Below are 15,757 nucleotides of genomic sequence, written 5' to 3'. Positions count from 1 at the left end.
GCTCATCCCCTAAAATTTAGAGGAGCAAAGGGATGAGTATCCTTTAGAAGAGTACTTTTGTTCCTATAAAAAATGACATTTCTATCTTATACCTAATACTTGGAGGGGTAAAAAATGTGTCAAATTCATTCAATTTTCGGCCGCCGAAATAAACTTCACTCTTATATTACTTTATTAAACAACATCATGCTTAGATACGTCACCAATTCTTCGCTAAGAGAACTGGTCCAAAGAAAACTGCAAAAACAGTTAGACACTTCAATAAAAAACAAGTGTCTTAACTGTTCCCACTAGTTCAATTGATACTTTCTTTATGTCTTCACTGCCAACATTGTTGCTTCTTTTTATATGCTTCTCGAGCTTGCACCCTCTAGTCTCAACTCTAGTAAGTAGTGCATGAACATCTAGCAAATTTCTCTCTATCAATGGATCAATGTACAGTTCTTGCCAATATCAGAATTTGCATCCATCCTACATACAATTTTAAGCAAACAATAAGTTTCAAATGACGACGAATATGAAGAATAGTCGTACAAATAGGCACTCACCCGTACTTTTCGCACTTGTCGAACAATCATCCGGGATGTTTCGGTGTGCTCGAAACTCAGTGCAACACCAACCGCGGGGAGTAGTCATACTTGATGAGCAACAACAGCAGGCCAATGAGTTGTTGGGCTAGTGTTGAGCACAACCGACGACCGAACGTGTATGTGCCGATGGTTCGTCGACAAGGGTGATTTGAGTGCCTAGAGGACGAGGACATACCGTGATACGATGCAGAGTGATTAAGGGGGTTGCACGGTTCGACCCCACCAATCCATCCAAAATGGTTCCGGGCGGAGGAGAGCTCGACGTAGATGCGCTCCTGCACATTCGCTTTGCGACGCCACTCCTCCACCTTGTGGCCGAAGGCGAGGGCCGACGCGACACCCTGCTCGTAGAGCACGGTGTCGATCTCCTCCTCCCTCCAATGGCGCTGCTGGTCCTCTTCCGCCCCCCGCACACTCCACGCCAACAGCGCGAGAAAAAGGCTATCCGCCTCCGCCGGGGGGAGGAAATCCTCCGGTCCGACGACGGCCCCGGCATGTCACTCCGGCACCGCCTCGACCTCGGGCTCCATCTTCACCGGCGGGAGCTCCTCGAGCTCCCTCTTCACCGGGGGGGGGGGGGGGGGGGGGGGAGGGAGGAGCGCGAGTGCGAACTTGATGCCTCGAAGGAGCTGCCGGAGAATAGGCGGCCGCGTGCGGTCGTACTCCTCTGTCTCGCGATGGAGGAGCGATGACGGCGGCGTCCGGTCTGACGCAGCGAGCCTTCTTGGGGTCATCGTTCCTACAACCGCCGGAGTTGGCCATCAAGGACGGTGGAATGGAGCGGCTACACAACGGAACGGAGGCGCGTGGCGGCGGATTGGAGGCGTCGACGGTGACGTGGGGGACTTTTCGCGGCGACGGAGGGATAGAATTTCGACCCGAATCCAGCGGTCGAACCCGCAAATATAGCGGTTGAGAGGTCGCGTTTACGGGCCACCCAAAAAGTTTTAGGGGCCGGACCGCGTTTACAGTATGTGGTCTGGCAGAAAAAACAGACCAAATCCGTATAGTCCCTCAAGTTTTACAGTTGCGACGATTATACGGGGTCTCCTAGAGATGTTCTTAAAGAAGTAAACTGGAAATTTTACTCCTTTAACCAGTTATAGGGGATCGACTAGAGTTGCTCGAAGATACGAGGGATCAGCTAGACATGTCCTAAGAGATGGTTGTATGTTGCCCCGGGCTGTATTTTGGACGTGTTGAGCTTGGACTATGCCGTTGCTTGTTGCTGAAGCAATTTCCCATCAAAAGAAAAACCCAATACTGTAGGTATTTTGAAACGAAGGAAGCATTAAATAGGCTGCAAGCGACGACTGATTTTTACCCTAAAACACTGGACCAGTTTTTCTTACCAAGCTTTCATTGGAAAGAAGCCAAATCCAGCCCTGCCGGTGGCAGGCTGCAGTGAAGACGGTGTTGTTGGGTCCAGTACAACGACCACTCTGCCTGCTGCGTGATTCCACTAACTCACCAGGACAGACTCATCCATTGGTCTTTTCTGAACCAGCTGAAGCCACGGCAACCAAAAAAAACCGGCACACATCGTGCAAGGAAGCGAAAAGACAGATCATCCAAAAATGTTTACGCCTTATTAATCAACAGACAACAGACACAATTCTCGTTCAGACCTAAACATGACGATTGACGAAAACAATCATGTACCGAGAAGTACTCAGGTAAAACAGATAACTGACATTATTTCAGACTCTAAAGACTGGCAGATAAACTGGTTCAGGAAACCTGTGAGCAGGTTGAGAGACCACTCAAGATGAAGTCGCTTATTATTGTTGCAAAATTCCTCTTTTCGAAAGAAAAAACTCGCTGCAAATTCCTTTGCTATATATATATGCTGTCCTTTGCGCTTGGTTGGGGCTCTCCTGCCCTCCTAGGCCGCTGGCTGGAACCCCGCAGATTGCAGGAGCACCGCCTTGATTTCCTCAGGCTGAGGACCAGGGCCATCGTCCTTGCACTGCTGGCGTGAAGAACAAACAGAGTAAGTTCAGGGTTTTTTAACGGTACAAACTATTTACATTCAACTGTTTCAGAAACGTGGTGACAGACTTTTAGTGCTACAGTACCTCAGCCTTGAAGACATCCAGGGTAAAGTCATTGAAGTAGCTGATCACAGCTTGCTGCACATCAAGACCAAGGTCTTCAAGGGCCTTCATGGCAGAGTGCACAAGACCAGGCCTGCGAGGGCATAGCATGTGGATGTTGACGGCCCGGCCTTCCCGAAGCCCAACCTCAACCTTTTGCAGTCATAGAAAGAAAATGAACCTCAGCTATGCAGATGATCACACAAACTAATGCCTAATTCAATCTCTTACTCCATTATTTCTAGGTAGCATTAGCAAAAAGAAAAAGAATACCATATCATGTCAAGATGGGCATATTTCTTTGATGTGTAGGTTTAGCTCTGCTTGTCAGAGAGATCCAGAGATACTTACACATGGTTGCTGAGCAGTAGGGCTTGTCAGCTCCTCCTTCACGCGAGATGGCAGTGCGGGCATTGTAGGAGTCAGAGGGTTGAAGCTTGTAGGTGTCGGAGGCAGCGAGGACGTGGAAGGAGATGAGTCCAGCTCATTCTGAAGATCATTGATCTTCTGCTTGAGCTCCTGGAGGTACTCGACTGCATCACCAAGAATGGAGGCCCTGTCCATCTAGCCATTGCAACACAAAAATCAGTTAGCCAATCAGCCATAGAGAGAGGATAATTGGTGAATTTTGTGTATGCACATAGTGAGAGAAGTACCATTCATACTCAAGGTATTTTTGTTCAGGAAAAAGATTACAGATGAAGTCTCAGGTAATAAACAATTAACCATGATCCATGCTCTTTTCATCTAAAAGAAACTTGTGGACTCTTTTTTGGGTGACACGAAAAGATTCCCCTTTAAAATTATATAAATCGATGTCAGGTGTGTGCTCATCATGCTTTGTATCCACCAGATTCTGCATTTTGAGTTAATAAAAAACGCCCTTTTGAACAGTTTCACGATGTACAATAGCCTCAGGTATTTGAAGTTGCATTTTTCTGGCAGCTCACAGGTAATGCTATAACCATGATTTAAAACATATATATTTTTTGCAATCTGCTATGCCTATGATAATTGACTAGAACCTGAATAATATGCATAAAAAATACATAACGATAGTATATTTGACAGAAATCTGTTTGTAGTACAACTCATGGAAATCAATCACATTTATTTTGTATAAGAAGTAGCACATAGGAAACAAAATTATGTTAGTTATTTAGTTCGAAGGTATAAATTGAGTAGCCTTTGTAAACAAAATTTATGACCATCCAAATACATAATCATCAGTAGAAGCTAAACAGAAAAGTTGAGAATGTGGATTCAGAACTAGATCTTAAAGCTAGCCAGAACTGGTGTGCATCCACAGCTCTACACGAAAATTGCACAAACAAATGTGTAATTTACTATTTCAGATGGTGAGCTAGGGCATAAATTTTATCATGTACCTATTTTTGTGATTTATCTCTCTACAGGCCGTGGCTAACTGCCATGCTTGTGGCCTTGTGCGGTCAATCTAAATTGGGATGACTTTTCCTTTTATGGAAACTTGCGCGTTCTTTTTTGGCAACTTTTAGAAATCATAGTATTAGCTTTCAAAAAGCCTTGGCCTAGCTTTCGGAATCTGAAACTCATGGGACTTTTTGAAATTTCTAATATTTTAAACTTAAACATTTTTTAAGTTTCAACTTTTGGAACTTAAACTTATGATTATTTGAGCTTTCAATATATTTTTCAGTTTTCCAAAACTTCCATAGAAAAAAAACTTAGAAAAGCCGCACGTGCATGTGCCCCACATCAGGAAAGAGAACAGACGAGAGTGAAGGGGGAGAAGCCACGTGCGCGAGCCACTGGCCGCGTCCCGACGAGCAGACGCTTCTCTAACGAATGTTGAGCATGCCGCGGGGGAGTAGTTTTGCTCTTTACATCTCTACGATAATTGAGTGGAAACAGAACAAAGAGACAACACAAACAGCTGTATGATATAATGGAAATGGATTTATTCTAGTAAATTAAAGATACCGAATTAATTCGTCTAAGAAATAGAAATTGTATATCTGGCGACTACTGACGACAATGCGATGGAAATGCCAACTTTAATTATTTGAATATTCGGAAATTTTGAAACTTACACACACAAAAAAAAGGTCAAGAAGAGGCCACATAAGCATGGGCGCCACACCGAGAAAGAGAACGTAGATCACGTGTGTGGGCCACTCTGCCTAACTGTGTCCCGACGAGCAAACGATCCGGCAACCAATGGTCAGCCATGGAGTAGTAATTTTGCTCACTACATCTCTACGATAATTCAGTGGAAACGGAACAAGTGACAGCAGTGGCAATATGCTGGAAAGTAAATTTCTTTACTAAAATATAAATGTGCCGATTTAATTCGTACGATAAATAGAAATTCGTATATCAAGTGACTACTAATGACAAAATTACCACAATTTAATTTATACTTGCATATATACGGTGTAGCTAATAAAACGGCTAACAATACCTAAAATTACCCTAATCTTTTTTTTGAGGGTAAAAATTACTCTAATCTAACTCATGCAAGCAAAATATGATAGGCAACCATCCTAAAAAAGTAGAATTGCGGTCATGCCAAATAGCTAGAGAGAACCATCAACGCAAAATAATGCAAGGATAACATTAGATGAAATTAAACTGAAGACCTCGTCCTACTGTAGATGCTAAACCCCAAAACTTTGTTAGACTAAGGCCGGGGTGTCTATGCCCAGCAAGAAACTATGATCGGCTAAGGTTTCTGTTATTCTGTAGATGACACACAGACGTTTCAAAGCCTGTGTTGATCCATTATCTATCTACAGGCACCTGAGATGCGCGGATGAACTGTAACAAACAGTACAGCGAGAACGATACTCTCACTGAAAAAAGGGCACGGGATTTCTCACCTTGCTGATCCTGGGCACGACAGACCGAAGCATGTAGAGCCGGTCGTTGAGCTTCTTCCGGCGACGGCGCTCCGCCATGAGGTTCTTGGCCGGCATCCCCTTCTTCTTCCCCTTGTTCCCTTCAGCCGCAGCGCCGCCGGTGACCGTGCTGTTGACGTTCGACTCCTTGCCGTCCTTCCTGCCGCTCTCCTCGACGTCCCGCCCGTCCTCCGAGTCGTAGTTCAGCCCGGACGCGTCGAGGCTGATGGTGTCATCGTCGGCGTCGTCGAGTATCATCATACCTGCACGCTCCACGGAGAAGGCGCTTGCTGACGCCACCGCCGGTGCCTTACGCTTCCTCTCGCCGTCTTCTTCGCCGGCGTTGCGCCGGAGCGCGCGCTTCTGGTAGAGCGTTGGCTGCGCGCCCGACGCCGGGAGGTTCTCCAGCGGCCTCAGCACCGCCGCGTTGCCCTGCCCAGAGAAGGGAGCGGTCAGGGACGCCGGAGCAGCCGGCACCTCTAGGGACGGGCCGCTCCAGCCCCGGGCGCCGGTGCCGAACAAGTCGTAACCAGCGAGGCCACCGAAGTCCGTCCTTTGTGCCGGTGCGGTGCCGAAGCCACGGAACGAGCCGAGAAACTCGCTGTCCCCATGCGGCAGCAGGGATGCGTTCGACGCGTTCCCGGCGCCAAGAAACGCCGAGAGGTCGCCGCCTCCAACGCCGGGGATGTCGAGGTCGAACTCAGAGACGTCGAGCGGTCCCGTACCGGCCACTCCCGGGTTGAGGAGCGGGAACATCTGGGAGCCAGCCCCGAAGCCGGAGCTTGATCCCGTTGCTTCCATAGTGGCCGGCGAAGGGACCATGGACCCGTTCCCGGCGGCGCCGCCGAGCGCGCCCTGGTCGTCGAAGTACCAGCCGTGCTCAGGAAGCATCGGCGGGGCGCCGAAACCCCCGCCTTCCCCCGAGGGCATGGGCAGGAGGCGCTGGTTGCCGGCCTCCTGCCCCATCATGGGCAGCATCCCCATCGCCGCCGCCTGGTCGTGGCCGAGGCCCTGGTGTTCATGGCCGTCGCCGCCTTCCTGCACCCAGCTGAGAGAAGTGTTGAACTGCGGTAGCATAGCCGCGCGCAGGAATGACGGCGCTGCGTGGCTATGTTGTTTGGTGTGGTAACTGCCCGACGAGGAGCTGCGATGCGGCAGTGATGGCAGGGCAGGGCAGGGCAGGACAGAGGAGAGGAGGATCGAGTTTTATTTCTCGCAGCGAATTGATTTGAGTCTATAATGTGCATGGCAGGAAGCCACTGCTCGGCGCTCGCTGGACACGGAAGAAAGAAGGGTGTCAATTTACCAAAATACCCGCTGCTCCTAATCTTTGTTTTGCTCCTAATATTTCTTTTTCCAGTTGATACTGGACAATGCAATGGGTGGCTATCATACGAACATTGCTGCTGTGAATTTAGTATTCCTATATGGAAACTATGAATTTTTGAAGAAAATTTTAAACTTTAACTGAATTGTGATTGAAATTTACTTAATTTGATAGTGATTTTGTCTGAATTTTGTGTGTAGTAGTACAGATTTATTTGCACATGAGATTAGAGTGTGTAGTACTGATATTAGTTGAACATGTTCTGAATTTCGTGTATGATAGGAGAGTTTGTGCAAAAGTCCAGATGCGGCCCTTTGCGACTTGGCAGTCGACGTGTCACATGCGGGGCTATTTTGTAGTTAACTGTTATAACAAACAAGTTCGTGTATGAGTTTGCGGGATTTTCAAGTTTGTGTATGAATCTATTAATTCAAACAAATTGTTGTATTGGAGGTGTAATTAACTCTTGTTTTTCCTAGTACGAAGTATTACCTATTTCTTTCAAGTTTATTTTTTGGAGCCCAATACAGAGCGTATGTCAGCCCAGGGATACTCAACTCCCCCACCGTGAACACTTTTGGGCCCCTAGCTACTGAATCACACACATGAACGAGACAATAGAAGGCCAAAAACTACTTATGCCTCTACAAATATTGAAAAACACAATCTCAATAAAATAACCGAGAAAAAACAAAAAACAAAGGCCCAAAGGCATTTGGCCAAACAAAAAAACATAAAAAATCTAGAAAATTCACGTATGTATGGCGACACAAAAGGAATTCAACGCTTAAGTGAATAAAACTATCACATATTTTTCAGAGTTCAAGTGTACTGTATCTAAAACTCAGTCAGAATACGATTCGGTCCGGTCCGGTCCCGGTCCGAGTCGGTGTTTAGACCGGCCGTCGACGGTTCGGTCCGGACTGGAGCTGGCTCCTTTTCTAGGACCGAACCGAAATGGAGCTGGCTCGGTCAAGCTTGAGAGGACCGACCGATACCATAACATTGTCCAGCTACCGTTTAGGTCCTATTTAGCTGCAGTTTAGTTCTTAGTTAGCTGCGTTTTCTTAGCCACATGCAAATAAACTGACAGTTGAATCTTTGATGAAACTGACAGATTGAATTTTCTGAATATGATGAAACTGAATTTTCTGAAAGTTTGATAGCACCTATTTAACTGACAATCTTCACGCTCGTTCAGAAGAAGCGCCTGAACTCCTCAAAAAATAGCTGCGGCTTCACCTTAGAGCGTTAAGGAGCTTGTCCCAGTTCTTCCTGGTTGCCCCGACGAGGCGTTCGGTGTTCATCTTGAGTGCATTCGGTGTCCCAGTTGGTCCTTCAGAGCTGGTGCCCGGTGTGCATATTTACCGCTTAATTCTTCTTAGTGCAGAAATCACTCGCCATGCAACATGGGCATGTCCAACTCTTGACATAGTTTTAGGTTAGTTAGATCAGGCCGCTGAGATCGTGGCTTGGCACGATTCCATCTCATGCAGCGACAACATAGCTGCGTAATACTCGTTCTTTGCTGTTCTTTCGTTCCTTTCGATCATAAGAAAAACGTCTTGACCTGTAGCTCCTGTCATGGCATGATTTTAGCTCATGCAGCCGCAATACACGCTGAAATAGGTGCCACGTACGGTTGGGGTCGAGGCCATGTTTGAGAACTCCAGATCGGTGGTTGTGTACGCACAAGGCGATGGCGACCGTCGTCAAGAAGATGCGGCGCACACGGAGAAAAGGAAGGAAGGAGAGGGGAAGCTTGGCGACATGATGGTTCACCCGAGGGGCTGCCGGTGGCCACGATGACGAGGAACGCCAACGGCTATGACTGCAATTTCGCGGTCCGACCGAACGACTCAGTTAAAGACCGGACCGGACTAGTCTGACCAGTTTACCTACCGGTCTGACCACACGGTCCGGTTCTAAACGGACCACGAGCAGGCCCAAAAGCCCGCTTGTTCGGTCCAGCCTGATCTAACACCCACAAAAATGTCATGTTTCTACAAAAGGATACTACAACAAGTTCGGAAAGTTGCCTTGATGTTAAAATACACATCATAAAAAATGTGTAGAATACCCCGCAATTTTTTTTGCAATGATGCGAACACAGTACTTCGTCATGATGTTCTGCAGAAAAACATCCTGGTATTCTGTGAGAAAAACGGCATGCGATGTGTAAAATTTATCATGGTGCGTACGTAAAGACTTGCCATGGGAGTACACAAGTACTAGCCATGACGATCTAAAAAGTAGACATCATGGCAATTGTGTGTAAAAGTTTAATATGCATAAGAAACTAATTGTTGTAGTAAGTGGATTTTGGCCCTACTTGAGGTCCCACCCCCTATTCTACATGGAGTGCCACCAAGCGGTCGAACACAAGTCAAGGAAGTCAATAATAATCCAAGCCACCCTCTTGGGTCCTAGAAGGTCAACTCGGTCAACAAAAATCCAAGCAAGTCTTTATGTTTTTTTTTGAAACAAGTCTTCATGGTTGACAAGTCAAAAGTGGAAGACCGCATGAAAGAATAGATCAAACGAGAAGGCAAGAGAACGAAGAGGTCCAAGTCCAAACAACGAAACCTCCTCATGTTCCCAACAAACAAGAAAGCTGCAATGACAAGATCGAAGAAGAAGGGCGTTGCAGGAGAGGCGGAACCCGAAGCACTCGAAAGGGCACCTGACAACTGCACCCTCGAGGTGGTAGTCGAGGAAGCGAACCCTGAGGAGGCCGCTAATACCATTGCCCTTGATGGAAAGCTCGCCGATCCTAAAGTCTTACAGGTCACGACGGAGGCGCAACCCTAAGCCGTCGCCCACGCCCACGCCCAAGAAGGGGCGATCGGCGGCCACACCACTCAACTCCTCGGCATGGTGGTGAGGAGGTTGGTCTCTTTTTTTTAGAAAACGAGGCATCGTCCCGCCCTCTGCATTAGGAGGTTGGTCTTGAAGAGGTCTATGATATCTCCACGCCCGTCAAAGAGTTTTCGCTCCAAAGATTTTGAGACTCACCCTCGGCCTCATTGGCTTCACCTCCAGCACTGAAGTTGCCCCGACCAAGGGAGCCAAAGGCTGCCTCTCCATGGAGAGCTCCGTCGCTCCTACTGCAGAAGCGGCACCACACCCTTGCTCCCTCGTTGCTACTTTGCAAGCACTCGTCTACAGTTGGGATGTCAAACTCCATATTATCTTGGGTCAAACCACTTTAAGACGTTGTTCGTGGTCTCGGTCCGCGAGCAGGACACTAGTAGCCGACAAACCGAGGGGAGCATCCAACTCACATTTTGTCGTCACAACCACTCCAGATAGGCCGCGCGATGTCTGGGGAGTCGACCTAGGTCGGAGGATCATCATATCATGTTGGCTTCACCCCTTAGGTGTACTTCCTGCCTTCGGGAGCCCCGTGATTCCACTCATATTAAAGCATCTCTAGCACATACTGTAAAAATGCGAAAACTGTAAAGTTTCGGTGAGTTTGCGAGCCGGGTCCAGTTTGCTGTGCAGAGCAGGCTCAACAACTACAGCCCGGCCCGCAAACGTTTTCCGCGAATCCGTAACTGTACGTGGGGTAGGCATAAAAGCCGTTTGGGCTTCCATTTGCGGGGCCAACCCCTCATCTCCGCCGTTGAATTCGTCGTCGCTGTTCCCCTCCCTTCCCTAGCTCCAGCCGCCCGATTCGCTCGCGATGGACGCCCTTCCTCCGCATCTGCAGCAGGAGCGGCGCAGGTGTGTCGCCGCCGACACCGCGCAGAAGCGTTCGTCGCATAACTGGACGGGGAGGGGGCTCCCGGTGCTGGCCGCTGCTGTGGCGGTAGACCGAGGAGTTCGACATCCGCCACGGTCTCGTGCCGGCCCCCACGCCTCCCGCTGCACCCGCGCCTCCCGATTCACCACCGTCGGAGTTCGAGGAGGGGAGCTCCTCCGGCACCTGGACCCTCTCCACCACGGCATCGACGCCGTACACTTCGGCCCGCGAGGTCGCCGTCGACGAGGACGGCTTCGAGATCTACAATCCAGCCGCCTTCGAGGGCTCGGTGACCCGCGAGGACTTCGTCCCCGAGGAGGTCCTCGCCACGGTGACCGGCACGATCGCGGCGCGCTCCACGAAGGAGGTCGAACACGACGCCAAGCGCCGCCGTCGTGAGGTCGACATCGATCAGCTCTTGCTCGAGCAGGGCCTTGAGCAGGACCGCCTCCACCAAAAGTAGGAGGCCACCAAGGCGCGCGAGAAGGGGAAATCTCTCGTCATCTACATCGATGATGACTCCCACGAGGAGTGAATGCACTCCGGTGACGGCGCGGCTGCACCCTGCGAGCTCCGATGAGCTAATTTTGGTCTATTTAGGGTTAGGGACACCCTTCCAGCGCATTTTGGCCATCTGTGGCAATGTTTAACCCCCCACTGCAATGTAAATCTTAACGAACAACGGATGAACTAGTATTGGATGAACTAATCTCCCGCGTAGTTTGAATGTTTAAATTTGTAGTTCTGTTTACCGTGTTTGTTCTGGGCAACACGTTTCTGAAACTGCAACCCAGTTTGCACTGGACTGCAAACTACGTTTGCAGTTTCAAAAACCCAGTTTGCACTGGACTGCAAATTGCTTTTGCAGTTTCAGAAACTGCAGGGTCTGCTAGAAATGCTCTTAGAGGTTGTGCCTCGCCTCAACCCCACCATATGCAGGAACACCACCTCTTTGCAACACTCCCGCAAGGAAACCACCTACAGGAAATGCGCGACAAAGTAGTGTCCAATCCGATGGAGGGACCGATGGGCTTAAAGAGACATGCATCGACCGCCCCTGCCGCCGCCCTTGCAAATTTGGTAGCCCGTGATGGTCGGCTAAAGTGCGAAGAAGGCAAAAGTCGCAACCAAGTTTGCTCTCCCCACTGATTTTGGGTCCCGGAGCGATACAAACGTTCCGGGAACTCCGGGTACCGGTTACGGGGACCTTGTCAAAACTCCCACATCTGGTCCATTCTGGCCAGTTTTCCATGCTATAACTCACTCATTTTGGGTCCCGGGGTGATACAAACGTTCGGGGAACTTCGGGGTCCGGTTATGGGGACCTCTTCAAAACTCACAGATTTGGTCCATTCTCGCCAGTTTTGTATGCTTTTACTCATTGGTTTTGGGTCCTGGGGCTCTACAAACCGTTGGGGAACTCTGGGACCGGTTACGGGGACCTCGTCTAAACTTGTAGATTTGGTCCATTCTAGCTAGTTTTGTATGCACTACTCACTGATTTGGTTACTCACTGATTTTCGGTCTCGGAGAGATACGAACGTTCGGGGAACTTCGGGGTCCGGTTACGGGGACGTCGTCAAAACTCGCAAATTTGGTCCATTCTGGCCGGTTTTCAATGCTATTACTCACTGATTTTGGGTCCCGGGGCGATACAAACGCTCGAGGAACTCCTGGGTCCGGTTACGGGGACCTCGTAAAACTCACTGTATTTATACATTTTGGCCAGTTCTGTATGCTATTACTCACTAATTTTGGTTCCCGGTGCGATCCGAACGTTCCGCGAACTCTGGGGTCCTGTTATGGGGACCTCGTACAAAATTGTAGATTGGGTCCATTCTAGCCAATTTTATATGCTATTACTCACTGATTTTGGGTTCGGGGGCGATACGAACGTTCGGGGAACTTCGTGTTGGAAATATGCCCTAGAGGCAATAATAAATTAGTTATTATTATATTTCTTTGTTCATGATAATCGTTTATTATCCATGCTATAATTGTATTGATTGGAAACACAATACTTGTGTGGATACATAGACAAAACACTGTCCCTAGTAAGCCTCTAGTTGACTAGCTCGTTGATCAAAGATGGCCAAGGTTTCCTGGCCATAGGCAAGTGTTGTTACTTGATAACGGGATCACATCATTAGGAGAATCATGTGATGGACTAGACCCAAACTAATAGACGTAGCATGTTGATCGTGTCATTTTGTTGCTACTGTTTTCTGCGTGCCACGTATTTGTTCCTATGACCATGAGATCATATAACTCACTGACACTGGAGGAATGCTTTGTGTGTATCAAACATCGCAACGTAACTGGGTGACTATAAAGATGCTCTACAGGTATCTCCGAACGTGTTCGTTGAGTTAGTATGGATCGAGACTGGGATTTGTCACTCCGTGTGACGGAGAGGTATCTCGGGGCCCACTCGGTAATACAACATCACACACAAGCCTTGCAAGCAATGTGACTTAGTGTAAGTTGCGGGATCTTGTATTACGGAACGAGTAAAGAGACTTGCCGGTAAACGAGATTGAAATAGGTATGCGGATACTGACGATCGAATCTTGGGCAAGTAACATACCGAAGGACAAAGGGAATGACATACGGGATTATATGAATCCTTGGCACTGAGGTTCAAACGATAAGATCTTCGTAGAATATGTGGGATCCAATATGGGCATCCAGGTCCCGCTATTGGATACTGACCGAGGAGTCACTCGGGTCATGTCTACATAGTTCTCGAACCCGCAGGGTCTGCACACTTAAGGTTCGACGTTGTTTTATGCGTATTTGAGTTATATGGTTGGTTACCGAATGTTGTTCAGAGTCCCGGATGAGATCACAGACGTCACGAGGGTTTCCAGAATGGTCCGGAAATGAAGATTGATATATAGGATGACCTCATTTGATTACCGGAAGGTTTTCGGAGTTACCGGGAATGACGAATGGGTTCCGGGTGTTCACCGGGGGGGGGGGGGGGGCAACCCACCCCGGGGAAGCCCATAGGCCTTGGGGTGGCGCACCAGCCCTTAGTGGGCTGGTGGGACAGCCCAAGAAGGCCCTATGCACCATAGAAAGAAAATCAAAGAGAAAAGGAAAGAAAAAAGAGGAGGTGGGAAAAAGGGGAAGGACTCCTCCTTCCAAACCTAGTTGGATTCGGTTTGGAAGGGGAGGACTTCCCCCCTTTGGCTCGGCCGACCCCCTTGGGGATCCTTGGACCCCAAGGCAAGGCTCCCCCTCTTCCCCCTATATATACGGAGGTTTTAGGGCAGATTTGATACAACTTTTGCCACGGCAGCCCGACCACATATCTCCATGGTTTTACCTCTAGATCGCGTTTCTGCGGAGCTCGGGCAGAGCCCTGCAGAGATTAGATCACCACCAACCACCGGAGCGCCGTCACGCTGCCGGAGAACTCATCTACCTCTCTGTCTCTCTTGCTGGATCAAGAAGGCCGAGATCATCGTTGAGCTGTACGTGTGCTGAACGCGGAGGTGCCGTCCGTTCGGCACTAGATCGTGGGATAGATCTCGGGACGGTTCGCGGGGCGGATCGAGGGACATGAGGACGTTCCACTACATCAACCGCATTCAGTAACGCTTCTGCTGTGCGATCTACAAGGGTACGTAGATCGAATATCCCCTCTCGTAGATGGACATCACCATGATAGGTCTTCGTGCGCGTAGGAAATTTTTTGTTTCCCATGCGACGTTCCCCAACAGTGGCATCATGAGCTAGGTTCATGCGTAGATGTCTTCTCGAGTAGAACACAAAAGTTTTTGTGGGCGGTGATGTGCGTTTTGCTGCCCTCCTTAGTCTTTTCTTGATTCCGCGGTATTGTTGGATCGAAGCGGCTCGGACCGACATTACTCGTACGCTTACGAGAGACTGGTTTCATCGCTACGAGTAACTCGGTTGCTCAAAGATGACTGGCGGGTGTCAGTTTCTCCAACTTTAGTTGAATCGGAATTGACCGAGGAGGTCCTTGGATGAGGTTAAATAGCAATTCATATATCTCCGTTGTGGTGTTTACGTAAGTAAGATGCGATCCTACTAGATACCCATGGTCACCACGTAAAACATGCAACAACAAAATTAGAGGACGTCTAACTTGTTTTTGCAGGGTATGCTTGTGATGTGATATGGCCAATGGTGTGATGTGATATATTGGATGTATGAGATGATCATGTTGTAATAGTTAATATCGACTTGCACGTCGATGGTACGGCAACCGGCAGGAGCCATAGGGTTGTCTTTAAACTAACGTTTGTGCTTGCAGATGCATTTACTATATTGCTAGGACGTAGCTTTAGTAGTAATAGCATGAGTAGCACGACAACCCCGATGGCGACATGTTGATGGAGATCATGATGATGGAGATCATGGTGTGACGCCGGTGACAAGAAGATCGTGCCGGTGCTTTGGTGATGGAGATCAAGAAGCGCATGATGATGGCCATATCATGTCACTTATGAATTGCATGTGATGTTAATCCTTTTTGCACCTTATCTTGCTTAGAACGACGGTAGCATTATGAGGTGATCTCTCACTAAAATTTCAAGACGAAATTGTGTTCTCCCCGACTGTGCACCGTTGCGACAGTTCTTCGTTTCGAGACACCACGTGATGATCAGGTGTGATAGACTCAACGTTCACATACAACGGGTGCAAAACAGTTGCACACGCAGAACACTCGGGTTAAGCTTGACGAGCCTAGCATGTGCAGACATGGCCTCGAAACACATGAGACCGAAAGGTCGAGCATGAATCGCATAGTTGATATGATTAGCATAGAGATGCTTACCACTGAAACTATTCTCGACTCACGTGATGATCGGACTTGAGATAGTGGATTTGGATCATGTACCACTCAAATGACTAGAGAGATGTACTTTTTGAGTGGGAGTTCTTAAGTAATATGATTAATTGAACTAATTGTCATGAACATAGTCTAATGGTCTTTGTGAATTACGATGTAGCTTGCGCTATAGCTCTACTGTTTTTATATGTTCCTAGAGAAAATTTAGTTGAAAGTTGATAGTAGCAAACTTTGAAGAGGATTGTCCTCGTTGCTGCGCAGAAGGCTTATGTCCTTAATGCACCACTCGGTG

General features: G+C 48.4%; 1 protein-coding gene across 2 annotated transcripts; it reads right to left on the bottom strand.

Moving 5' to 3' along the window:
• Nucleotides 1–2,169: 2,169 nt before the first annotated feature.
• On the bottom strand, nucleotides 2,170–6,815 carry LOC123451060 (transcription factor SCREAM2-like). Of its 2 annotated transcripts, none has more exons than XM_045128076.1 (4): nucleotides 5,548–6,815; nucleotides 3,038–3,250; nucleotides 2,669–2,839; nucleotides 2,170–2,562 (listed from the first exon to the last, which is right to left on the bottom strand). In XM_045128076.1, exons 1-4 carry the CDS (start codon nucleotides 6,640–6,642, stop codon nucleotides 2,476–2,478), a joined length of 1,566 nt encoding a protein of 521 aa, XP_044984011.1. In that variant the 5' UTR covers nucleotides 6,643–6,815; the 3' UTR covers nucleotides 2,170–2,475. The 2 variants fall into 2 exon arrangements, with proteins under 2 accessions (XP_044984011.1, XP_044984012.1); XM_045128077.1 differs by having other exon boundaries at nucleotides 2,170–2,559.
• Nucleotides 6,816–15,757: the final 8,942 nt, after the last annotated feature.

The sequence above is a fragment of the Hordeum vulgare genome, chromosome 4H (assembly GCF_904849725.1).
Source record: "Hordeum vulgare subsp. vulgare chromosome 4H, MorexV3_pseudomolecules_assembly, whole genome shotgun sequence".
In the NCBI taxonomy this organism is placed as follows: Eukaryota; Viridiplantae; Streptophyta; class Magnoliopsida; order Poales; family Poaceae; genus Hordeum; species Hordeum vulgare.
The sequence above is the reverse complement of the archived record's forward strand: the minus strand, read 5'-3'. Positions and strand labels throughout refer to the sequence as shown.